At 39.0% G+C, this 25947-nt stretch overlaps 2 protein-coding genes across 5 annotated transcripts in view; one reads left to right on the top strand and one right to left on the bottom strand.

Annotated features, from left to right (window-relative positions):
- Window positions 1–21337, bottom strand: part of LOC145983995 (recombining binding protein suppressor of hairless-like) — a 266841-nt gene extending 245504 nt beyond the window's left edge. The window contains exons 1-3 of one of the 4 annotated variants that reach the window (XM_083117264.1): window positions 21060–21337; window positions 10290–10329; window positions 6230–6353 (exon numbers count right to left, since the gene is read on the bottom strand). The gene's annotated coding sequence lies outside the window, so the exon portion shown is untranslated. The remainder of the gene's footprint in view (window positions 1–6229; window positions 6354–10289; window positions 10330–21059) is intronic. The other 3 variants (XM_083117266.1, XM_083117265.1, XM_083117267.1) reach the window with 3 other exon arrangements.
- Window positions 21338–23784: 2447 nt separating this feature from the next.
- Window positions 23785–24750, top strand: LOC145981750 (uncharacterized). Its single transcript, XM_083115157.1, has one exon. It carries the CDS (start codon window positions 23785–23787, stop codon window positions 24748–24750), a length of 966 nt encoding a protein of 321 aa, XP_082971283.1.
- Window positions 24751–25947: the final 1197 nt, after the last annotated feature.

The raw sequence follows: 25947 nt of genomic DNA, 5'->3' as shown, positions 1-25947 counted from the left end.
ACACTGATGTGCAGCTAAATGGAGAGAGAAAGAAAGGAAAGGTGGTCATGATACAATGCAAACTACTGAAGAATGTGAAGTTGATCTGATGAATATTGGGTCAGTAAGGTACAGTAGAAATATATTTTGGCCAAATTTCTGTAACAGGTAGTTCTCAAAATATGCCTTTTTTCTCCCTTGGAACACACAAAAAATCTTGGCTTCATTAATTCACTCCTTCAGGTTTCACTCTTTACTTGAAATTTCCAGGTGTAATTGAGTAGACAACCTGCCCAACAAAGCAAGCTGTCACATTTTTCTCACTTATAAGCATAGTATGATGGTGTGCATTAGCTTGAATTTTTGCAAACTAAAATTAATTTTAAAAAGTGTGGTGAATTATTGCTAGCTTCAAATATAACTTATGTACTTCTTTTTCCAGAGAAATTTATTGAGAACAGCATACCAAACAACCTATAAATACACTTTAGAAAAGTTTGTTTAGCTCTATTGCTGAGAATTCACTAAGGGGAGGTGGCTGTACATATAATTCCAACTATTCCCAGCCAAGGGCAATGTTTATTTGGAAAGAACTGTATAGTGACACATTTTTTTTTAAACTTTGGCATTAATGGATCAATGACGGGGGGAAAAATCATTGCACTCCAAATTAAAGTTCCCTTTATGACTTGGAGTTGTCCTCCCTATCCCACCACCATTTTGAATTTTTGGACGGTTTTCTTCAAAGGCGAATATCTAGAGAACTAATGGACCAACTTTAATTAATTTTAATTTGAGGTAAAACCAAAGAAAAGTGTTTGTACCAATGCATTATATTTAATCCTTCATCGGTGACACCTGAAAAAGTTACAGGATAGATTGTGCTGTATCTGTGAGATAATGGTACAGGGTGTCTACAAATGATTGAAGCAGTTTCATGATGTTATTGTATGTGTATTATTGAACATATTGTGAAGTAACTTTACAGTTTTGTAGAGAAAGTCAACTAGTTTTGTGACACATTACAAGTGTTCGATGTGCCCTCCTTCATGAACATAAACTTTATAATCAAGTTTTTCCCAAATGCGATGCAGCATGTCCCTAGCAATTCAATCAAAAGCACTGATGATATGAGCCCGCAGTTCTGCTAGATCATCTGGTAATGATACTAAAATACTAAAAAATACTAAATCCTTCACATAAAAACCCACACTAAAAAGTTACAAGAAGTTAAGTCAGGGGAGTGTGAGGCAATGACAGCAGTTGTTGATCATCATTTCCACAATGACCAATCCATCAGTTTCACACTCTGGTGGTTAAGAATTCATGGACATCGTGATGGAACTGGGATGGAGCACTATCCAACTGGTGGATAAAGTTCTCATCGTTTATCTCTAACTATGGCATGAGCCAATTTTCTAACATGTCAAGATACCCGTATTCTGTAATGGTTGTTTGCTGAAGAAGAAGGGGCCGTAAACTCCAAATTTTGAGACTGCACAAAAAGCACTGAGTTTTGGAAAGTCACAAATATGTTCAATGGCACCACGAGGAACGGAAAAACCCCATAACTTGTAATGTGTCACAAAACTTGTTGAGTTTCTCTACAAAACTGCAAAGTTACTTCGTCATACATTCAATAATACATGTACAGTAACACCATGAAACCACTTCAATCATTTGTAGACACCCTGTACAGTTTTACTAACATATTCATGATTAATTTTTAATTTTCACCTTATTTCATTTTATTCCTATATATAATGATTCTTAACCACTTTATAAAAAATCTTTAGCACTCCATAAGTATTTATTGTCATCTTACAAACACTCTGCCATTCATCACAATCACCATCACATTCCACTTCAGTCTCCGAAAACCTTCTCTTACCTCTGCATTATCACAATTGCCAACAGGCTTTTATCACTGATTATATCATATTCATTGCATTCACCATCACTGCTGCAGATCTTATAACAAATGAATTCAGCATTTCTCCAGATCCAAACAGTCTATTCTACAAGCAGACTGTACTACAGTTAACCCAAACAAAATCAGTTGCTCTGTATCTCAGATACAAACAGCTTACTAAACCCAGACACGAAGGGCCACCAAGTGGAGACTGTGGACATCTGTATTCAGACAAAGAGGGAATGCTACTGAAAGCTTAGAACCACATGCCTAATTGTTTCCAAGAAAATTAACTATTTTAGTTGCATGTATCTCACAGATACAGAATGACTGATGAAGGGTTAATAAAAATATAAAAGGTTTTATGTGTTTTCTCTTGGTTTTATAAATAGAAAGTGTAAAATTATAAATATAAATTGCATTTACTCAAAATTGTGTTGCTTAATAATATAACCTTTAATTTGAGGTATATAAAATATGAATTTAATTAGAAAGTAATAGAGTGGAGACCACTTTAATATATCATAATAAGCATCAAGTATCCAACAAACATCATAATTTATTAAAACATCCAACTTAGCTCAATACTTTGTAAACTAAACAAGACACAGTGACAAAGCTATGATCCTTATTTCTGCCATTTAAAAATATGTACATATATAATAAAATAAATTCCTACACAGCAGAATAACTAATTTGTTTTATCCTTTCAAGAATGGCTAATGTACAAACTTTGAATATATCGTCTCTACCTACAATGTGGTGATGTCACACCTAGCTATTTATCATCTTGATACATGACACCATAATGGATTGTGTACAGTGCTTTCTCTACATTTAGTTCTCTCAGCCCTTGCTAGACCAATTTGCATTGAACTTTATTTTTAAAATTAGTTTATCAAGCCTTACTTTAAAACACTAAAATTAAATTTTATTTGTAAGATGTTTAAGATGTTCTTAAAACAATTATTAAAATTGAAAATGTATTTACATTTTACTGAAAATATTCTTTTCCAGGCAATTTTGAATTAAGTAGTTAGAATTAGCAATAATATATTTCAGTTCTCTGCATAAGATAGTTGCCTGAACATTAATGTACAAAACAGAGGCAGGGTAAAGGATTGACAAGTGGTTGATACTTAAGCATTTACATGACATGATATCAAGGATAATGCACACCTGTACAAATGATATCAGTTAATTGACATTTATTACTGAAGTAATATTTTAAGCAACTTCCTAATTATAGTGGCCGTGGTGGCTCAGTCGGTAACACATCTGACTACCATGCTCAAGGTCCTGGGTTCGATCCCCGGCCGGTTCAAATCCGGACACTTTTCTAACGTTGGAAGCGGCCCCGGCGCCCACCCAGCATCGAATGACATGGGTACCTGGGGGGTAAAGGCGGTCAAAGGCATGATGCTGATCACATCACCCCCACTCACGACCGGATCAAGAAAGTGTGGGGCGTTACCCCCACACCCCTATACACCTTCATGGCATGGTGCTAAGCACAGGGGAGCACTTTACCTTTACTTTCTTTACTTCGTAATTATGGAAATGGTTCATTCTTTTCTATCAGTGTTAGTGGCAGTTCTGTCGCATTAACTAGCCATAATATCTGAGGTAGAAATATTACTCTCTGACCAAAAATTGAGGATAGAGTGATAGAGTTATCAGTTGATTGCTTGCAAGAGATCAACAGCACACATGCATCATGAGACTGTGTGTATACTTTAGACGAGTTTGTTTAGCTCTATTGCTGAGAATTTACTAATGAATTGTTGCATTGGTTGCCTACCCGATGGTCACTGTAAATTCCAAATTAAAAGTGAGAAATGAAGGAGTACAGTCAACAAGCCAAAAATTTTTATATGGCATAAGGTAGTGAAAATTCTTATTTTAGGCATTACCCATTACTGAAATTCAACAAAAAAATTGTCTCAGAGGCAGGCGCGGCTCGTGCATAATTTTCCTGGGGGTTCACCAAAATTATGCAAAGTGGACTTATCTAAACCTTTTGAGACACTACACGCTTTGGTTCGTAGAGATAGTACTGGGAAAATTATCAAATTTTGGCCGGTAGATTACAGAGTTAAGATTTTCGTATGGTATTGTATTTAGGGTTATCTCAGAATTCAGAAAATATTCTCGCCTCTTCCATTCTTGCCAACTCTTTTCTGGTCCCACCACTGTCAAATAGACTATATTATTGGAACTGGATCCTGAACCTACAGTTAAAAATACAAATCTCTGCCTGCTAAAATGCATATGTATGTATCAGTAATCGAACCCAAGACCCCTTGATTACAAGATAATTCTTATATAACTATTCGAAAGTATATCGCTAAATCAAAGCGATTAGATTCTATTCTATGCAATATGTTAACTTCTCACACAGCAACAACTACACTCCTTCCAATACACAATCCACCTCACTTCACTCAACGTATCACTATGCCATATATATTTCAATCACCAGCCACGCACTTCAAAACAAACTAACAAGTATGGAGACAATGACACGTAACAAAGTTAAATGCGCACGTCCCTTTCGAACACCCTCTCGCGCTAGAGTATAACTGATCGCACGAAACCCAAACAACTTTTTGGTCGTCTTCTGACGTAAGTGCGAAATGCCTTCATTGTTAGGTTAGGCTTGAATAAATAGCAAATATTACATTTTTGGTCAAGCACGGTAAGCCCCGAAAATTTAGTATATATATTCTAAGACAACTAAACCTAAAAAGGCTAACAGGTCAACGAAAGCATTTAGTCTGACGTAAGCAGACCAAAAGGTTTTTTAAGTCTTGTCCGATAAGCAACCCCTCGCCCTCGCGCTATTTTTGACTTTTCGGCTCCTTCCACCTGAAGTGTTTCCATCTTAAAGATGAAAACTCTGAATGTGTAGGCAAGTTGTTTTCTATCATATTTATCTTATTTGTCCCATCATCTTTACTTCTAGCTTTCGTTTGGGGCCACCTCTACATTTATATTACACCCTCTTTATTAATCTAATAAGTCTTGTAAAATATAAAAATACAAAGAGAATGCCAAATGAATTCAAATTGAAACACATAGTGCAACACTGGAACAGAGAAGAGCGTGGTTGACTCCAGCTCGCTGGTGATCCTACGAACTGCGCATGTCCGTTTTGACGAGACGACCTTCCTGGAGTAGCCGACTGCATGTATTTTCGCCATATGTACGCGTCGAGCTTCTGCTATCCGCCCTAAGCTTTTAGCATGGTAGGGGTTGGCTTGCGGAGGTTCAGCGAAGGCTTTGCACGAAACGGAACTAGAGGGGAGCTGAGTGGCTCTGGCCCGCGGTTTCTCCTTCTCACTAAGAGAATTTGGCACTCTACGCTTATGAACTTCTCAGTTATTGTTTATTTTGTATATTACTGGGGGTTCACTGCACGTTTGCGCTATACAGCCAACCGCGCCTGCTCAGAGGGTGGCTTGATATAAACCTCTTTGGGTAATGGTATTTTCAAAGATCTCTTGCCACATGTGATATACCAAACTACAGCCCGCAGGTCACATCCATCCCACCTTAGTACTCATAGAACATATAATTTAATTTTGAAGCATTATCGTTAGTGCAAGTAAAATGAAATATGGCATGCAACAAATTGCTGAAGTAGTAAATTGGCAATCCATAAAAAAATGTGTCAATACCTCTTAGATAAGAACCCACCACCTTAAAATGTAACATATTTGCAGGAACATATGCAAAGGAAATGACATAAAAAAATTATAATGAATGACTGGCAAAAACACATGGAAGCAATCTCTAAAGAGCAGTATTGGAATTCAAACAGCGGTGGAAACAAATTTAAAACCAGGTTTTGGAACAACAAGAATTTACACATTCGACTCCAAAGCAGCCCTTTCCAAACTGCTACTCATCTACAAGAAGAAGAGAATCAACAACAAGAAGTAAGAAAGGTAAAGGAAAAGAAACAAAGGAGAGCCATTGTTGCAGCATCACATGACAAAGTAACCCTAAATGCAGAACTACTTTGTCAGTTTCTTAGTTACCCAGAAAAAAAGTTAGAATTGTATTTTATTTCTTCATAGAGACACTTATTCCATAGCATGTATTGCTAAAATTAATGCTACTTAAGGTGAAAATACTCTTTTCTTGCATAAATTGTTTTACAAATATTCTTAAATATGTCCAAATACGTGATCAAGCAAATATTACGAAATTTAATAGTGTAAATTCATATCTAGTTTTCAGTTAAGACATTTTAATTTCAAATTAAATTTACTACATAATAAAAATTCTACTTAACTTCTCAATAATATGTTAAATGAAAAGTAAAAAACGTACCTGTCTTGCTCCACAGACAATGCTACACAGGCATAGCCATTCGCTAGCTGGATTCTTCAATCAATGTAAAGATCATAGTCTGGCACATCTGGTATACAATATCCTGGTGTTCAGGAAGTCTGTTCTGCAAGAAATAATAGCCTTCAGATCATCTAGGAAGATAACACCTGATATACATGACCTGATAAAAGAAGTATATGAAGAAGTAACTACAGCTAATTGATTACCCTTATCCTATTGCAAATTCTACATTAAGAGTCAAATTATGGTAAAATTTATAAACATACATTCCTGTTTTCTACATAATTGTATTTAAACAACCCATGGTGCGACAGCCATTGAGAGCCAAGGCCTATCTACCTACTGCCGGCATCACTCCCACATGCCTCAGCAGAGGTGGGCAATCATCCAACCAGTTATGGGGTGATGTGTGGTCATTATGACAAACCCACACTTGTTATAGGTTTTCCAGATTGGGTTCCTCTACTCATTTGTAGCTCCCTAATTTCGTCATGATGGTGGGTGGCCACCAGTCCCATACACTGGCCAAATCTCAGACGAAAAGTTGTTACACTTCCACCAAAGAGACTCGAACCAGCATGTCTCCTAAGGCCTGATGCCTTAGACTGCTTGGCCATGGTGAGGGACATATAATTGTATTAAGTCCTCCCCCCCCCTAGCTGAATGCTGTTTTGTCATATGTCCATCTGCACTAACTTTTCAGGAGAGCTGATTGAAGTTTGATGTGTGTGGATTTTGAATACACTAAAAGGTTTGTGCAAACCTTTTAATATTGTTCATAATTCACACCACTTGATATCTATGTACTTAGCTTCAGAACATGACACATTCACATGTATGAAACACAATAACATCGTTAAGTCATTCACAAACAAAAATGGAGATACAACAAAACAGAATTCAGATGGTGAAATGTACTGCTTTAACCTTTAGCAGATGATACGTCTATAAACATATAAGCCTCTAGGTATGGGAAGTTTTCAAACACATTCATATCAAATGTGCAGTGATGCACAAAAAAATGTAGGTCAACTACGAGGGTTATTTTTTAAGTAAGGTCCGTTTTGCAATAAAAACGAAGTAAGTAAATGTTTTTTTTTTTTGAATTTACAAACACTTCTCTATTTGCTACATAATTTTGGATGATGATCTGATCGAATCTTTTGGCTGGGAAGTATTTGATCATCCGCATACAGTCCAGACCTTGCACCTAGCAACTACCACCTCTTCTACCATCTGAAGACCTTCCTGGGTGGCTAGCGTTTAGACACTGATGAAGAAGTGAAAACGACCACACAGGCAGCAGAGTTCTATGAGGAGGGTATCCAAAATTCGTAGTTTGTTAGAATAAATGTTTAAACCGGCAAGGAAATTATGTAGCAAATAGAGAAGTAAGTGTATGTAAATTCAGAAAATAAATGTTTTTTTTTTAAAAAAAACATTTACTTACTGCATTTTTATTGTAAAACTGACCTTACTTCAAAAATAACCCTCGTATTTACCATAGACAATTGGGATTGGTTTTATTTAAAAAGTTCATGCTCTTGTGGAAAGGAACATTTTGGAATCCCCTTCCTAACGAACACTATTAGAAGACAATAATAAATATTACACAAAATGAATTCTAAAATGTACTGTAGTTATGATGCTTTAACTGTGCAAAGTTGTGTTGACGATCAGACAATAATTTTTACTAAAACATATTAAATTATATTGCACAATTCTAAAAAAGAGCAATACTGTTGTGGATAATCAGTTTAGCTGATTGAATTAGGTTATTTTACATCACTTTTCTGCCACTTTTGACTAATCACGACAATAGGAATGAATGGTGATGAGATGGATGAAGGGGCAGTCATAAGCATGAGGGTACGAAACAACATAATTACTACAGACCTGGCTGCAGATCCAGGTGTCAGAGCCTTGTTAGTCTGCAAAATGCAGTCCAGGGTGTAGTGAGTGAGCGAGTTTTGGTTTTAAGTCCACTTTATGACCAGAAAGGCTAATCGGGACTGGGCCTACAGTCAAAAGTGGGATTTAAACCACTTGTGCCTCCACCAGGTATCGAACCTGCCAGGGTGTAGTACATGCAAGAGAGGTTAGAGAGGTTGGCATTTGACATAGTAGATGGCAGGAAACAAAGGGTCACCCCAGCTGTTTGTTACATAAACATTGTTGGATTGTAGGTACCCTACCTACGCAAACCATTTTCCTCACTGTGTGCTAAATAGGGTACAAACAGGAACAAACAAAAATTTTAAAAGCATATATTTGGGGGGAAATTTTGTTCTTTCTACATTTAAAAAAAATCCAGAAGAGTGGCATTTTGTGGTACATACATTAAAGTATCTAGATTACGTAGCCAAATGTTAGAACCAATATTAGGTCACAGAGCACTGGAGATGTGAGGATCAGAGTCACTCCCAAAGTAGAACTAATTGTACCAAATGACAAATTTGCAAAATAAATGCCATCATGTGTCATAAAACTGCCACACCTCCACAGGCACCACAAAGCAAACATGATAGAAACATATATAATAAATACAGACATATCTTCCACAAAAATGTAACAACAAAATATAGTGTAAAAAAAATATATTAAACTCTACAATACATATCATCGCAACAATGCCAAAACCATGAATGTGCAAATTTTGAGTTTTGACCTAAGTGCAGTTTCTGATTACTTTTTGTAGATAGATTTCTATGCTAACTTATATGACCTAATAAACTGTCATAAGTAGGTTCTCATTTTACCAATCAACATTTATCCAAATGTAAAACCTGGTTTCTCGACAGTGGAAAAACAAGGCAAAGCCAGGCTTGGCTTTGTAGCTCAGTTGGTTGAGCAATGGCATGGTATGCCGTAGACCCAGGTTTGGAGTCATAGTCAAACCCTGCATTTTTCACTTAAATTTTACATAGTACACTTCTGTTCACAAAAAGTGGCACACTCGTTTGAGTTGAAGTCCAGCTTCGTAGGCGATCGTATCTGGTAGTACAGCCAAAGTGTACGGGAAGCAGCAGCGTAGATTACTATCAAACATTTTAACCACATACAGGGAATTTTGTGTTGCTCAGACTCAAAGAAAAGGGCTAATGGAAAGATTGCAGCGTAAATATTAATTAACTGGACTGTCCACGTCTACAATGAAAGTAAAGTAAATGCGAAAAATTCGTGAAATATATATTTTAAAAAACGCATTTTTGACATTCATGAAGAAGTGGTTATCACAATGCGTTAGAATGTGAGGGCCCTGGGTTCCAATTTGGCCTGTGCATTGGGTGTTCTTTTTGAGTCTCACTTCATCATTGCGAGTAGCCAAAAATGGAAGAAAAGCAACACTAACTAACGAAAAGAAATAAAAACGCAATTAGAATAAGCAAGGCGGAAATAGTGCTGTTGTAATTCCTGAAAATGATGCAAAAAAAAGAAAAAAAAATCGGAAAAAGTGTTATCCTAGCCTGGGAGATGGCTTGAAGAATATATAAACTCCTTCCCCATCCACTTTGGCAAACAGAATCGCAAAGTCAGCACTGAATATGCAATGGGAAAAATAATAGAAATCCTTTATCTTGTCGTATTTTCAAACTGTAATGCATATTGTGATGCACTTACACGTGTTTGTGAATACATGAAGAATATCTTCGCCAAGATGGTATCCAAGATGGCATCCAACTTTAAAATGTTGAATTGAATTTTGAAAAATTAATATCAAGGTGAAAAATTAAAATGTTGAATTGCAAAAGAACTAGACTGTTGGATTGGATTGGTGTTAAGTCCACTTTATCCAGTAAGGCTAATCAGGACTGGACCTACAGTTTAAAGTGGGATCCGAAGCACAATGAGCCTCCACCAGGTATCGAACCCAGGACCCCTTGATTACAAAGCAATGAACCATCAAGGAAACCTTAAAAAAACTAGAGCTTACAGAGAAAAACTAACCTCAGATTTGAAATCAGCACACCCATATTAGGTAGAAGAAGTACTGGTAATGCAACAAAAATTTTGTTCCCCATAATAACTATTTACTCACCACAAAATAACTAGACAGCCTCAAGCACTGAATTCTTACACTGCAATTTCAGCACATGAAAGAAAAAACAATATATCAGAGATATGTAAAATAAATACCATATGGAAGTACCCTTACATGCTTACAAATATTATTGTGCAATTGACAGTATGGTAGCAACTTGTTGTGATTAACTAACAGTGGCAGAAAAGGACATAAAATACGAGCGTAAACAAAATCAACACACATCCAAAATGAAAGAAACTAGCTACAACAAATAATTCTCACATATATTTTTAAGAAATATGTCTGCACATTTGAAAAGCTACACTTTAAAATTTATATAAATTAAAAACTAAAAATGAGATGTTCAAACTAGTTGCCTTCAATGCACACACATTTCTAATACATCTTTATTGAGACACCCACTAACATAAGCTGGCGAGGGGGGCTAGAAACCAGTTTTTACGGTGGTCTTGAAAGTAGATATTGGACTGTGAAATGATAAGGGTCCTTGTTTTGTATAGTGTGGCCTGTTTATTAGTCAGGTGACTGTGAAGTGATAGGGTGCTTGTTATGTATAGTGTTTTTCTAGTGAATTCAACTGCAAAGTGTGTTATGGCTCGGCAAATGTTTTCTACTGCACAGCGTGTATTTATTTATGATTCATATATGTTAACTCGATTGGCACGTGAAGTTCAAAGGCAATTTGAAACAAGATTCCTGGGTGTAAAGTTCCATGCAATTTCTATCTCTAGGGTAAATTAAAATATGCTGTATACAAGTCAAATCCACACCCTGGAAGAACTGAAACATAACATCTACAAAGAAATTACAACAGGAGCTGCAGTGAGTTATGAGTAGGGCTCGGAAGTTGAGGAAAAATTCTTTTTTTTTCCTAGTGTCCGAAGACGAGGCCCAACATAATATATGTTCATTTTGGGTCATTGTAGGCCACAAAAAGGTGGGTTTTATTTGTCCTTTTTTGCCTTTTGCGGCGATTTTTGGCTTATTGGTCCTTTTTTTAGGTCCTAATGGCTTTTTTTTTGCAACTTCACCTTCTTTCGACTACGTTTTTACTGCCCATTCTCAATTCGAATCATCATCAGTAAAGAAAATATATATATTTGAACCATCCATGAAACGAGAGCAAAACATTTTTGGACGACACAAAGTCCTTTAACCCTAACTTGTCTGGAAGGTCGCGCTGTAAGTGGCAACTTTTTCTTGTTTTGAAGCTTTCAGCACAGTGTATACGACCAGACAGCATGCGCCTGCAAAGATCTCAAGTCAGATAAGGGTAACTGAAGTTATTAATTAATTTGGATCACATTTATATGTCCTTTTTTCCGTTTTTAGGTCCTTATATTTTTAGGTCTTTTTTTGGCAATTAATAGGTCTTCAACTTCCGAGCCCTACTTCAAGAGGTGTCAAAAATGTGTGGACAATGAAGACGCACATTCTTTCATTAATTGGTAAGTAAATAAATCACTCTTGAAACTAGTTACGGAAACATGCACACTTTATTCACGGACAGTCTACAGTGCCAACATATGGCTGTGAGCACCTCGCTTGCCGATAGCACTAACACTGATGCGGAGGTCTACACTTCAATGAATTGTTCTGTATTTGTGAGCACGAAAGGATACATCTATCGTGAAAAAAGCTTACATTTGGAAATCTCGTGTACATTTTGGAATGCAATGTGTAAACATAAATCTTTCTGAAACTCAAACTCAGAACTCAGTGGCGGCTCAAAGGGCAGAGCCGCTGTGCCATGGCACTACCCTCAGAAAAAACGCATACCTCGCCAAAGTATTGTTAAATTAATACATTTACAATTTATAGGCAAGCAGATTCGAATCTCGCAATCGGTCAAGCTCATGGTGGAAAGACTTCGGTCAAGCTGACGACCGCCCCAACCTACACGCAGCATCACCACCTGTTTCGTACCCTCGCGAGGCCCGAGCCCTCCAAGAGCTGGCCTAACCTGACACATGAGCAGAGGGTCGAAGAAGTCTCAGCTGGAAACAAGGTGGGGGGAGGTGGGGGTTAGCCATGCTGCTGCTGGTCAAGACACCAGCCGAGCCCGTTTTCGCTTGGCGTGACGAGGGACATAGTTGCCACCTTTGGAGATAAGTCGCTAAATGTGACTGATTTGTAAGACCTGTTGGGAAGCAATTCGTCAGAAAGGTACTATCTACTTTTCTGCTTACTTTTGGAAAACAAATTTAGTATTTATCCAAAGTTAAATGAACATTTAGATATAAGAGAGATGCATCTAAATGGCCATCCAGACATTTATATTTTGTAGATAGCAAAAAATCCTATGGTGAAGCGAGTTTCCTTTGACATTTCAACAACTTCTTTTAAAATATATGTCTAGGATATTTTCGACGTCCAGTTGGAATACGTGTGCATGGGGGAGGAGAAGGTGAGAGGATTTATTTTTCCCTGTCTCTTGTAATTGTTGTGTTTATAGGGAAGTGTCCTGTAGTGCATAAAAGATAGGTTAGTGAGTGATGACGAATCGGATTAGTGTGTTATTACTTATTACACACACTGTTTTCCACATTACGAAACAAGGATAAATTAAAACAAAACATCTTGACCAGTGGCGCAACCATAAGGAGGGGCCGGGGGGGGGGGGGCATTGCAGAGGGGTTTTTTTTTTCGATTTTTTGATCATGTTGGCACTACTCATCATAGTAGCCGCGGGCCGCCACTGCCAGAACTCAACATTGGGCTTATGGAAGCATGATGCTGACCACAAAATATCACTTTCCTTATTGACTAGGATGTATGATAAATAACAAAAATTAAGAAAACAGGCAACATTAACAAGAGATTGTAGAAGGATATTTCTATCTTTAGTGATCACGAAGCCAGACTGGGAAATATAGCACCTGGTGTTTGTTGTCTGCATATTTGTTTCAGCAACTGTGCTTACATTCACAAACACATAGTAGACAATCTAATTGAAATAAAAATTGATTATTCATTTTACAGGGGATGGTTGAAAGATAAAAAAAATAAAGTTCTTACTAATTGTCCGCATAACCACTGGCATTGCATATAAAAATAAACGTTTCTGTACTTTTACTGCGGTCCCTGTTTCGCATTTCCTTTCATCAGGAATGCACAAATTCAATTGCATTGAAATATTGACAAAATGTTTTTCATAGAGATACTAAAGTAAGGTTAGTTTACAATGATCCTGTAGACGACATACAAAGAAATACTGGGAAAGGCATCAATAAAATGGCCTTTGGTGGCACTTTTGCTGAAGTATGGAATCGTGCAGCCACTGTGGGTTTTAATGTGTGTAGTAAATGTGTTTAATGTGCATGGGATACATTTATTTAAATCACAACTCCTGCTGAGCATGTACTTGAAACTATCCATGAATTGCATGTTCAAGATCAGATATAATCAAAACCTCCAGCAAAAGATGATGAAGTGTCATCCCGAGGGAGGAACTAAGTTCCTTGCCACCAACTTCTGGTACTTGCAACAGGAAATGAAAAACTGGAGATTTACACATATTAACCTTTTTTCTCGCACAATTTAAATTCGGTCCAAGTTGCATATTGTTTCATTGAAAAAAGGTTCCTGGACCGCATTTAAATTGGTGCAGGAAAAAAGGTTACTGGACCGAATTTAAATTATTCCAGAAAAAAAGGTTCCTGGACCAAATTGAAATTCATTCTGGAAAAAGGTTCCTGGACCGAATTTAAATTCATCCAGAAAAAAAGGTTCCTGTACCGCATTAAAATTGATTCGGAAATGGGTTCCTGGACCGAATTGAAATGCTTTAAATATGAAAAGGTTATACACTGTCTAGAACTCATTTACATTTGCTGATTTTCTCTTCCAGTCAGGGATTGAATTTATTTACAATTTGTAGACCAGAATTGACTGATTGAAAGTTGCTTTCTAAAAATGTCGGCGAGTATGTTTACACTGGAATGTCACACTGCCGTTTTAGAAACCGTATCACAGGGAATAAATCATAATGCTGTTGTTCTCTCGTGGGCCATGTTCAAATACTCCCTTGTCGAAGAGTTACTGTACATAACGCACTGGACTATATTAGTGTGGCATCACATTGAATTCAAACAAACCCATCACGTGTTGCTCCAGCATCCGATCCAGGAACCACAGCCAATAGGAGCCGTCAATGTGGTAACATGAGGCTGCTGTGTTCCCAGCAGATATCACAACAGGGACGGAAATTGTTGCTACAACCAACGGAAGGAATGTGTGTGATAGAATGGAACTACATAAGAGACGGATAACGTGACTGCAGTGTTTACGTTCCGCCAATTTCTACCTTGTACCTTAGATTCTCGAGACAGCCAGCACCTGGATTAGTCTTTCATGCTCACAAATGGATAATTGTTTATCGTCAGCTCCGTATTCGATCCAAGTTGCATATTGTTTCATTTCAATATGGAACTTGGACCGTATTTAAATTGATCCTGGAACAAAGGTTTTTGGACCGAATTTAAATTGGTTCAGAAAAAAGGTTCCTGGACTGTATTTAAATTGATTGGGAAAAAAGGTTCCTGGACCGAATTGAAATATTTTACAGATAAAAAGGTTCTTTACGGTCCAGGACCCATTTACGCTTGCTGATTTTCTTTCCTGGACCAGAATTGAATTTATTTAAAATTCCTGGACCTTTAACAACCCTGCTTTATCCCTCCCTTCAAAAACAAAAAACTGCAAATTGAACAGGTAAAAAAATGAAAGCAGGATAAACACACTATGAAAGATATGTGCTTTGTGTGAGAAGATGTGTAAACGCAGCGTCAAAACTGGGTGTAGTCCTTAGTGTGTTCACTCTGGTTCCATGTGAAGTGTTTTATGAATGGCAATGACCCATATCTCATGTGCTCTTGTGATGATAGTTCCTAAATCATCTAGTATCCATTTGACCCAATCACATGTCCATTTGCCCTGCATGTTGGGGCAAAAGGACACTCCAATACCAAGTGATTGATCAGACTATTTTGAGACAGACATTTCTTTTTAAATGCTATATTGTATTATGTGTTTACTGAATGTTCACGCATAGTATGACAACCATCACTTTCATCTTTCAGTAAAAAGTTTTGGAGTTGTTTCGGGAAATGTGTTTAAGGTGTCCGTTTGTCCCATCTTACCCTACAATATAGGAGAAACTGACAGTTCTTTTCCTCGACCATGATATTCATTGGATTTTTTAAAAAAACATTATCACTGATTTCTTCTCTTAATCTTATATATAAAAGGAATGCCAAATTGCTCTTAATAATTAACATCCTAGTTATATCAAATATTCTATTCATTTTAAATTCACTTAAGAAAAACAAAAAGAATGTTTAATGTAATTATGATAAAGCATAAATTATGTTTTGTGTAACTGGCAATGGTAAGTATTCTGGAAATAAAAAACGTGAGCCTATTTTAAGAGAATGTGAGTGTGTGTATAAATATATGGTCACCAAGAAAGTATAAAAATCAGTACTACAAAACTTTAGCATCAAGGTGTGTAGTGCCAACACGTCAAAAGGCTACATTCATAATACACATCTTAGAAGCTACACATTTTAAATACCAATATCTATATTATTAACTTACGTTTTGCGAGTATCGAGGTAACTCCTGCGACATTTCGGGACGCAACTGCTCCCTTCCTCAGGCTGCTCACGTTTAGGTTATGTATAAATCATAACCATGTCGAACTCTCCATATGTACAGGATGTAGGATTGGTAAAAGGTGTGTGGTTAAAAAACAATAAAAATCTAAAACCCGTTACAGGTGCACATCAAACTACCATGCCGTCTTTCCCAATTAGAAACTCCTCCTTGTTGTTCTTTAACCACACACCATTTACCAATCCTATATCCTGTACATATGGAGAGTTCGACGTGGTTATGATTTATACATAACCTAAACGTGAGCAGCCTGAGGAAGGGAGCAGTTGCATCCCAAAACATCGCAGAAGTTACCTCGATACTCGCAAAACATAAGTTAATAATAATAATATAAATATATTAAACTTGTGAGTAATTCGCACAACTTTCATCATGAATTCTATATTTTCTTAGTGATTACAAACAACAGAACAATATGCATTTTAGGAAGTTCTTGATAAATGTACGATATAAAACATCTAAACAAAAAAATAATTTAAAAAAATAAAAATAGGCCTACTATAGCAATAGCAAAAAAATATTGCTGAATGTTTTTTTCTCAGTGTTTATGACCAGCTTTCCTTTACTCAGAATACTGCAAGATATTTAAAAAGTAAGATATATAATTTTCTAATACCTGTTAAAAATACTTTCAACAAGGGTGAGCCTGAGTTCTCACTCATTTTGCCACAACAAAAACCCTGACTTTTCCAGAGTATTTTCAAATTTATTTCCTGGACATTCTGACTTGGTTTTGATTGATTTTACTTTGCTTGTCTGCCACTTTTAGCTAATCACGAAGATGAGGATGAGTGTTGATTTGATGAAATTGATGAAGACACACAAAGAACAACCATGCCCAGGCAAGGATTCAATCCTGGGACCAGTGGCATAAATAACATTGTCGCAACCCTTGCGGTAATATTTTCTTTAGAATTTTTTTCTTGGGAGTAAAACTAAAGGTAAATATGTATGTACTACAACTACACAGTAACTGCCAATTTTGTTAAACATTAAGGCAAGAAACTATCCAAGTTATGCAGTAGCCAGTCAAGGAATTATAAGAGTGATATGCACTATATTCATAACCTTTTTCAGGCATCTAATGTTCTTTTATTTATGATGCATCTAATGCTCTTTTATTTATGACAACATGAAATGTGAAGATTTCACTTAAATGAATGTATGACATATAGTGCCTGGGAAAAACATAAAGATGTTCATACAATGTTGAAAATTGAAGTTTAAGTTCACTTTATGCACAGATAGCCTATTCGAGACTGCAGCTTAAGTGGGATCCGAACCACCAATGTGTCTCCACCAGGTATCGAACCCGGGACCCCTTGATTACAAGCCAAAAAAACTCTTAGAGCATTGTCATGGTAAAGCATTCAGCATATTTTCATATGTAATTACAATATATATTCTTTTTATAGTTTGTCTGTTGTCTTAACCTTTCATACCAGTTTTTACATTGTTTCAAATTATAATAATATAAATGTAGGTGAGAGTTCATAATTTAGAAAGGAAAGAGGTTTTTTTTTATAAACGAGTAGGGGTGCACATCTTAAAGTTGCAAGGGGGGGGGGGGGGCACAAAAAAGTGTTAGTTATGCTACTCCCTGGTAGCCATGGTGCTGTGCTGACCACTCTGCCATGGAGGTCAGTGCGGTCTGACTTCAGTATGCTAAACAATTTTCGCAACATACGTAAGAAGAGAAAGGCATTTCAAAGCTTCAAAATGAGTGTGAATTAATGTATAAAGTTTGCAGAAAATGTTTTACTTTCAAAGTCAAACGTAGCCATAATTGTGCACAAATTCTGTTCCAAAAAGGAGATTGTTGAAAGCTGTATACTTGCAATTTTTGGCTGTTGGAATTGTAGTTTAAGGTTTTAAAATATGTTATATATACATAACTGTAATGAGAAGAATGTGCAGAAATACTTGGGAAATAAGACAAAACTTGCCTAACTTACTCATGTAAGATATTTCTTAACATTGCCCTAGTGGGAACTAATCAGAGGGTCAAAATTAACTGACCAAATACTAACTACTTACCGAGGAAAATAAATAATAATGGTACTACCTACTGATAAGTTAACACTTTTGAATGACACAATAATTCATTAACAAAAAGTAATTAACAATGTTGTCATTATTGTACTAAAAAAATCAAGGTTAATGATCCGTAAACAAATGTGACCTGGTAATGTGAATCCCTATCCAAAGCGAATGGCCATACCATGTAAAACATGCATAAAGAATTATATGGGAAAGAAACATTGTTATTGAGGCAAGATGCAGCAAGTATCCATTATACTTGTGTAGGAAACGTTTACTGTCCACTTTATGCTCAGATAGGTTAATCAGGACTGGACCTACACTTTAGAGTGAAATCTGAGCCACTGTGTGCATCCACCAGGTATCAAACCTGGGACCTCCTTATTACAAGGTGACAATGTTACCAATACGCTACCAGGGAGGCCCTGCGTGTAAACGTTGGAGAGCAGCTGGTCCATACTGGAGGGCCATTGACCCCACTTGAGAATTATATAATTTTTTTATAAATCTGTAATTTCGATGTTTTACATTAAAAAATGGTTTCAGCATGTGTAAAGCACAAATAACGGAGATATTTGATCTCAACTATGGCCCACGTAAGTAAAAACCTGTCATTTTGGAGTACTTTCACCGCTTTTTATTAGTAAAAACCAGTTTGTATGCACACTCAAATAACAAGAGAACACGTCAAAAATAACTATCAGTCCCTAACCTAATGCGTTAAAATTATTGCTGCTGTTGTGGAATGTCATGTTGGGTGCTATATTTACTTGCACAAAGCCTTAAGGCTATTCTGCTTCACAGTAAGGTAACAATATGTATTTTACTTCACAATAACATATTTCTGCGAGTTAAAAATAATTGAAAACCATGCACAATATTTCACTTTCTCATACTGGTACCAGCTGGGGATTCAACCTCGGATTCCTTGATTACCACAATGCTCTGGCATCTATAGCATGTATATTTGAAGCAAGTGTGTGTGCTTGCAAATTAAATAGTGTTAACATAATTGCCTTGTAATCAAGGATTCTTGGATTCAATACCTGGTGAGTGTATAGTGGTTTGGATCCCACTTTAAACTGAAGTTTTAGTCCAATTAACATTTCTGTACATAAAGTGGACTCGCAAACAAACAATATAGGCCTATTAACCAAATTCATGTGATGGAGAGCAGACACATGCATAATAATGAGAATAACATACAGCAATTGAAAGTTGGGCTCATTCTGTAAATTGATATATTTTATCAACTTCAGAGCATGTTTTAAGATGGAAAAAAAATTAAGTATTCAGTTGGAAGAGACAATATGTTATTTTTACACAACAAATGCCTGTTGTGACAAAATCTGTGTTTTCAGGTATGTAAAATTCTCTGTACAAAGGCAAAGTTGCCCGAAGCTCATTGCACCATGCTATGAAGGCACATTGAGGGGATGCGGAGATAGAGACCACGTATTTACAATATTGGCTATTATGTGATCAGCATCATGCTCCAGTCTCTTTGTGCAGAAACATAATACGAAGTATATTCATCTCAGATCACCCACATTGGGTCTCCATGTGACAAGACACACACCCTACCAACTGGACCACTGTGGCTTTGGGGTGTACAATTTTACAATGGCAATAGTTAATATTCTCTTACTTTGACTCATTTCTGAATGCTTTATCATTAAATTCCCTGACTAAACATTATTGTGGGTTGACTTCCGTGGCTTTTTCAGGATTTCCAAGTCATTGGGAACTCTGTAAAACTCATTCCGGAACGACTGAAGATGACTGGACCCCTCTCCGATTTTCTTCATATTTGGCATACTCACTAATTGAGGCCTCCTAATCACGAATCTGAAGTTAAAAGTTGTCGGAAACGTCTAGAAATTGCAAAATAGGCAAAAATAAGGCGTTAGTTTTCGGAATGGAAACCATCGATTTTTCGCAAAATTCTTGTTTCACAAGCAAATATATATATATATATATATATATATATATATATATATATATATATATATATATATATATATATATATATATATATATATATATATATATATATTCCTGATACTACCACGACACCAAATTTTAACTATGTTTGCCTAACCTAACCGAAACTAACCTAACCACACATCAATGGTTCGTGGGGCTAGGGCCAATGGTTCGTGGTGGTAGCGTCAATGGTTTGCAATTTCTAGACGTTTCCGACAAATTTAAATTTCAGATTCATCATTAGCAGGCCTCAATTAGTAAGTATGCCAAATATGAAGAAAATCGGAGAGGGGTCCGGTCATCTTCAGTCATACCCTCATTCCTTTGGACCATTACTGGTCAAAATCAAGTAGTACTGTAACACTCCTAGTAATAAATTTCTCTGGGGTCATAAGAGTCCAATTAAGGAGAAATCAACCCATGATGTCAATGATGTTTTAACATTTTTCAAAAGTTTTGTTACCGTTACTGTATGTACAAGGCTGAATTGAGCAAAGTTTCATCATAATACAGATCTTTCTCTCAATCCCTGCTTCACTATTTCTAACAATGTTCCTTTGATATTGGTGATATTTAATCCATAATTCAAAACCTAAAATACAATTAATTCTAAACGGATAGAAATTTCGCTTGAATTAGGAAGTTCGAAATGAGGGATTTCGAAATCATACAATTATTTCTAGATAATTAAGTATGGAGCTTGAATTGTAAAGCGTTTTGACATGAAAATCCACACTACCTTAAACATTTTTCTACATATTAATATTATAAAATAATTAATTCACACCTTGACAAGATATTCGATGATAAGGGTTTGTCAAAGTTGAATCTACACTACGTAGATGCATATATGGATGTGCGGAGCATATTCGGCATAAACCGACTTTATTTACATCTGTTTATTTACGAATAGACATCAACGCCAATGTGACACAGATGAACGAAAACACACACACACATATCACATCAATTACACATAAACACATTTTTCTTGTACGAAATAACCACACTGTAAACAAAAACGAAAATTAGCAAACAAAACTATATCCTTAAAACACTAACCACATTTTTCTTTCAAATTTACATCACAAGATAATTCACCTAAAAAACAAAACTTGATAAGCGTGGTATCTGTGTGATCTTCAATTGTCATCCCTAATTGTTTCCTGTGGATCATCGCGCATCGCGGACGCGGAGATGTATTACATCGAATGAAAATACAATGATTTTCATGTTCCAGCTATAAAAAAAATACTATTACTCATGGTACCGAATCTTAAGGAATAGTTGTATATAATTCCCATTGGCATTTTAATGCCATCGCATAAATGCCATTCGAATAAACATATTACACATAGTTCAAAAGTTTACGAACTTTCAACAGGTTCAAAAAGTTTGCACGTTCAAGATGGCTGAGTTTCATCACACGTCCAGAAAAACATGCGTATTGTGTGGGGGGAGGCATTAAAGCCCCTATGACAGATGACAGAAAATGAAAACAATTAAGTTGTTCCAGGACAACGCCACTGTTAATTGTTGTTGCAACTGGTGTAAACGTTCATTTGCTGTTGGTATTTGTATAGGGGTTCTGGCAAGCGCGGCGTCAAGTCACGTTGTCCCACATGCTGGCCAAATTTCGCGATACAAATCAAATGAAAATGCACAGATAATGTAGTGCTTACATTTTTATTTGAAGATGTGACCCACCAAATCCTTGTCAGTCACCCAGTTGCCCACCCATCCCGGGGTCTGGCGCCACCACTGGATTCATGCGTGTATCCAGCGGCGCGGGGCGGGGGGGGGGGCGCAAAGGGCACTCGCTTGCCCACTCTGGGAATCTGGTGGTGAAAATTTTAATTTGGTTCATTGTGCTTTCCACGTTGGAAACAGTGGCGCAACCACAGGGGATCAGGGGGCATTGCTCCCCAAACTTGGACGGAAGTCAATTCTAGGGGGCAAACATTGAAGTAAAAACAAAGCAAGACTAGTAGAATCTAAGAGTAGCAGGACAAAAGGATACTCAAGACAAGGGCATATTAAGGGTGGGTCCGGACCCCCCCGAAAGACTTATCAAGTACTAAAATTAAATAATGAAAAATATATTCGTTTAGCCTTTGTTTTATAATTTCCTCTGAACTTTTTGGAAGACAAGGATTATATTGGGATCATACGGCTTGGAAGACTAGGAAGGACGTATTTAGGGGGTCTGGATCCCCTCCTTCCCACCCGAAAGACCAATTAAGTATGAAAATTAAATAATGAGAATATACTCGTTTAGCCTTTGTTGTATAATTTCCTCTGAACTTATTGGAAGACAAAGATTATATTGGGATCATACGGCTTTGAAGGACAGGAAGGACGTATTTAGGGGGTCCGGACCCCCACTTCCCACCCGAAAGACGTATAAAGTACGAAAATTAAATAATGTAACTTTAGCCATCCCCCCAAGGCCAATGGCGCAATCCCCCCAAAATCCAATTACGCATCCCCTCAAAAGCCAATAAAGCACCCCCCAAGTTCATGTCATAATCCCCATAAAGTACTAGGGTGAATCAAATATAAACGGGAATTTATTTTTCATAATTTATTGAAACAAAATACAAAACAAAGTAATTACTTTTCTACATAGCTCCCTTGAACTGAAATGCACTCTTGCCAGCGGATAGGGAGTTTGGCAATCCCTTTGTCCCAGAAAGTTCTCGGTCGTGTGTGCAGCCAGTTGCACACGAACTCTTCCACTTCTGCGTCATCCTGAAAACGCTTACCTCCGAGTGCTTCTTTCAGGGGTCCAAACAAGTGATAATAACAAGGGGATAAGTCTGGACTGTATGGAGAATGTTCAAGTGGTGTCCAATGAATTTCGTCCAGTTTGTCACGTGTTGCACCAGCTGTGTGAGGTCGGGCGTTGTCATGAATGTATGGCATTCGTCTGCTTATAATGGAAGTAAATGGTTTTCGCTGCAACGTCTGATTCTTTTACATGAAGCATTTCTATGAATGTGATAATTGCTATGATATTTGGTACAGTGGTCGCGAAGATATTAACGAACATTCTAGACAGTCGACCACGTCCTGTTATCGTCATACTTTCGTTAATAATACGGGAGAAAAAATACGCGTGGAATGCTCTTGGCAACTAAATTTTGTGTATGAATTAGGTTCATTATTATTTTCATCATCATCATCATTTCTTTTAAAGATATACACACTGAAGCATTTGTATTTTTGATATTTACTGTCTCTTTTCTTCCGCTTTAAACTAATCGCGGCGATGATGATAATGATGATTGCATGAAACGACAAGGGGAACCCCACAAAACTTTCTTAGTGCCATCGACATGAGTGTGTAGCGACAGCCACCGAAAGCCGCTGACTTTTGCTGCCACCTAACGGGGGGAGAAGGAACCGCCTTACCAGACGCGAGGTGATGTGACCCCTGGAAGCAGGGGTGAAAGACTGGGGACGAAAAACAGGGAGAGGGAGATTTCCAGGCATCGCGAGGACAACGACTGGAGCGGTCTCCTTCGTTATTACTCAGTGTTTTCCTTCGGTATTACTCAGTGTTTGTAGTGTAGCTGTAGTGTTCGTCTAGAATAAACAAGAAGGTAAGCCAACATCCTTTGATTTGGTGATTATTTCCCAAACTGGTGACCCCGACGTGATCGTTTTTTTGGGGGCCGTGAATTGTGATTACCCCCTTTGTGTACCATACCAGCCGGATCGAACAAGTTCACGCTAGACGACGCGCCCAATCCCCCTTTGTTCTGGACGCACCAACTACACCGCGATGACAGAGGAACTTCAAGCGCAGCTCGACCAACTCAGGCGGGAAAACGAGCAACTCAGACAGCAAGCACTTCAACCGAGGACTCCAGCACCGCACTCAGTACAATCGCAACAGGACTCCGTACATCGAGTGAGTGTGAAGCTCCCCCCATTCTGGCCCGAGGACATGGAATTGTGGTTCTCCCAAGTGGAGGCCCAGTTCACCATCGCTCACATCACCCGGGAGGAGACGAAGTTCGCATACGTCGTGGGACAGTTAGAAGGTCGGTACGCGTTCGAAGTGAGAGACATTATACGTACACCACCGGCAACCGACCCTTACACCCGGCTGCGGACAGAACTCACGCGAAGATTTTCCCTGTCTGAAAATCAACGATTGCGGCAGATCCTGATGGAAGAAGAAATGGGCAGTCGCAAACCGTCCCAGTTCCTACGTCACCTCCAGTCACTCGCAGGCACCACTCCCATGCGTGACGACTTGCTGCGCACGTTGTGGCTCCAACGCCTGCCCGCTCAAGTTCAAGCGATTCTGCAGGTGCAGTCTTCGGAACTTCCGCTGGACCAACTTGCCACGCTCGCGGACCGCATCGTGGAGGTGAGCCCCCCCATGCTCACCCCCGCGACAAGCAACATCGCCGCACAGTTCGTCTCGCCCAACCCGCCGGCTATCTGCGCGACCGCGACCGCGACGCCACTCGCGCCCGCCTCCGACACGGTTCGGCTTCTCCAACGCGTCGAGGAGCTAACTCGTCAAGTCGCGTCCCTGCAAAGCGACTTTCGCGCCTTCCGCGGCCGCTCGCAATCGCGTGACCGTACCAGCCCGCGCCGCTACGGCCGCAGATCGCCGTCAAGAGGAAGAGATGAGGGAACATGCTGGTATCACCACCGCTTCGGCGACCAGGCTCAGAGGTGCAACGACCCATGCACGTACGCGCCCGCGACAACAAACACCAACGGCAGCCGCTAGTCGCGGCAAACGGCTGCCGTCCTGGTGGAAGCCGCCTGTACGTGACCGATCGCTATAGCCGCCACCGCTTCCTCGTCGACACAGGGTCGGATATTTGTTGTTTCCCGAGACGTTTGCTCCCGGACCGACGCCATCCGACCGACTACGTGCTCAGTGCCGCAAACGACTCGACGATCAAGACGTACGGAATTCTGCCCCTCTGCCTCAAACTCGGCCTGCGTCGCGAGTTTTCATGGCGTTTCGTCGTCGCGGACGTTTCCGTGCCCATCATCGGATCGGACTTCCTGGACCACTTTGAGCTGCTGCCGGATTGTCGCAACAAGCGCCTGCTCGATGGACGAACGGGACTCTCGGCTCCCTGCCAGCCAACGAACACTATGCAACCCAGCATCAAGGCCTTGTCGAACGATTCTTCATACAGCGACGTCCTAGCCGATTTCCCGACGCTCACGCGTCCCGCCGGCACGCCGCGAGAAGTTCGTCACTCCACGGTTCACTACATCCGGACGACCCCGGGCCCCCCCGTGTCTAGCCGACCTCGCCGCCTCGCTCCAGATCGCCTACAAATAGCCAAGGCCGAATTCGACTCCATGTTGCGCGAAGGCACCGCACGTCGCTCCGACAGCCCTTGGTCTTCGCCGCTGCACATGGTACCCAAGAAAACGGAGGGCTGGAGACCGTGCGGGGACTACCGTGGCCTCAATGCCCGGACGATTCCGGACAGCTATCCAGTGAGGCACATCCACGATTTCAGCAACCACCTCCACGGATGCACCGTCTTCTCGGTCATCGACTTGGTCAAGGCGTACACACAAATTCCTGTCAACCCAGACGACATCCCGAAGACAGCGATCACCACGCCATTCGGGTTGTTCGAGTTCCCATACATGACCTTCGGACTACGCAACGCCGGGCAGACGTTCCAGCGTTTCATCGACGAAGTGCTCTCAGGACTGGATTTCTGCTTTCCATTCATCGACGATATACTCGTCTCATCACGCAACCACGAGGAACACCGCGAACACCTACGCGCCCTCTTCGGACGTCTCTCGGACCACGGCATCCTGATTAACACCCAGAAGTGTGTGATTGGGACCCCCTCCGTCACGTTCCTTGGGTACGAAGTCTCCGCTGCCGGCACACGACCGCTTCCCGACCGCATCGCAGACCTACAGGACTTCAAACGACCAGCCACGG

Source organism: Lepisma saccharinum, chromosome 2 (assembly GCF_977018435.1).
Source record: "Lepisma saccharinum chromosome 2, izLepSacc3.1, whole genome shotgun sequence".
Taxonomy (NCBI): Eukaryota; Metazoa; Arthropoda; class Insecta; order Zygentoma; family Lepismatidae; genus Lepisma; species Lepisma saccharinum.
Note: the sequence above shows the minus strand (reverse complement) of the source record. Positions and strands in the feature narration are given on the sequence as shown.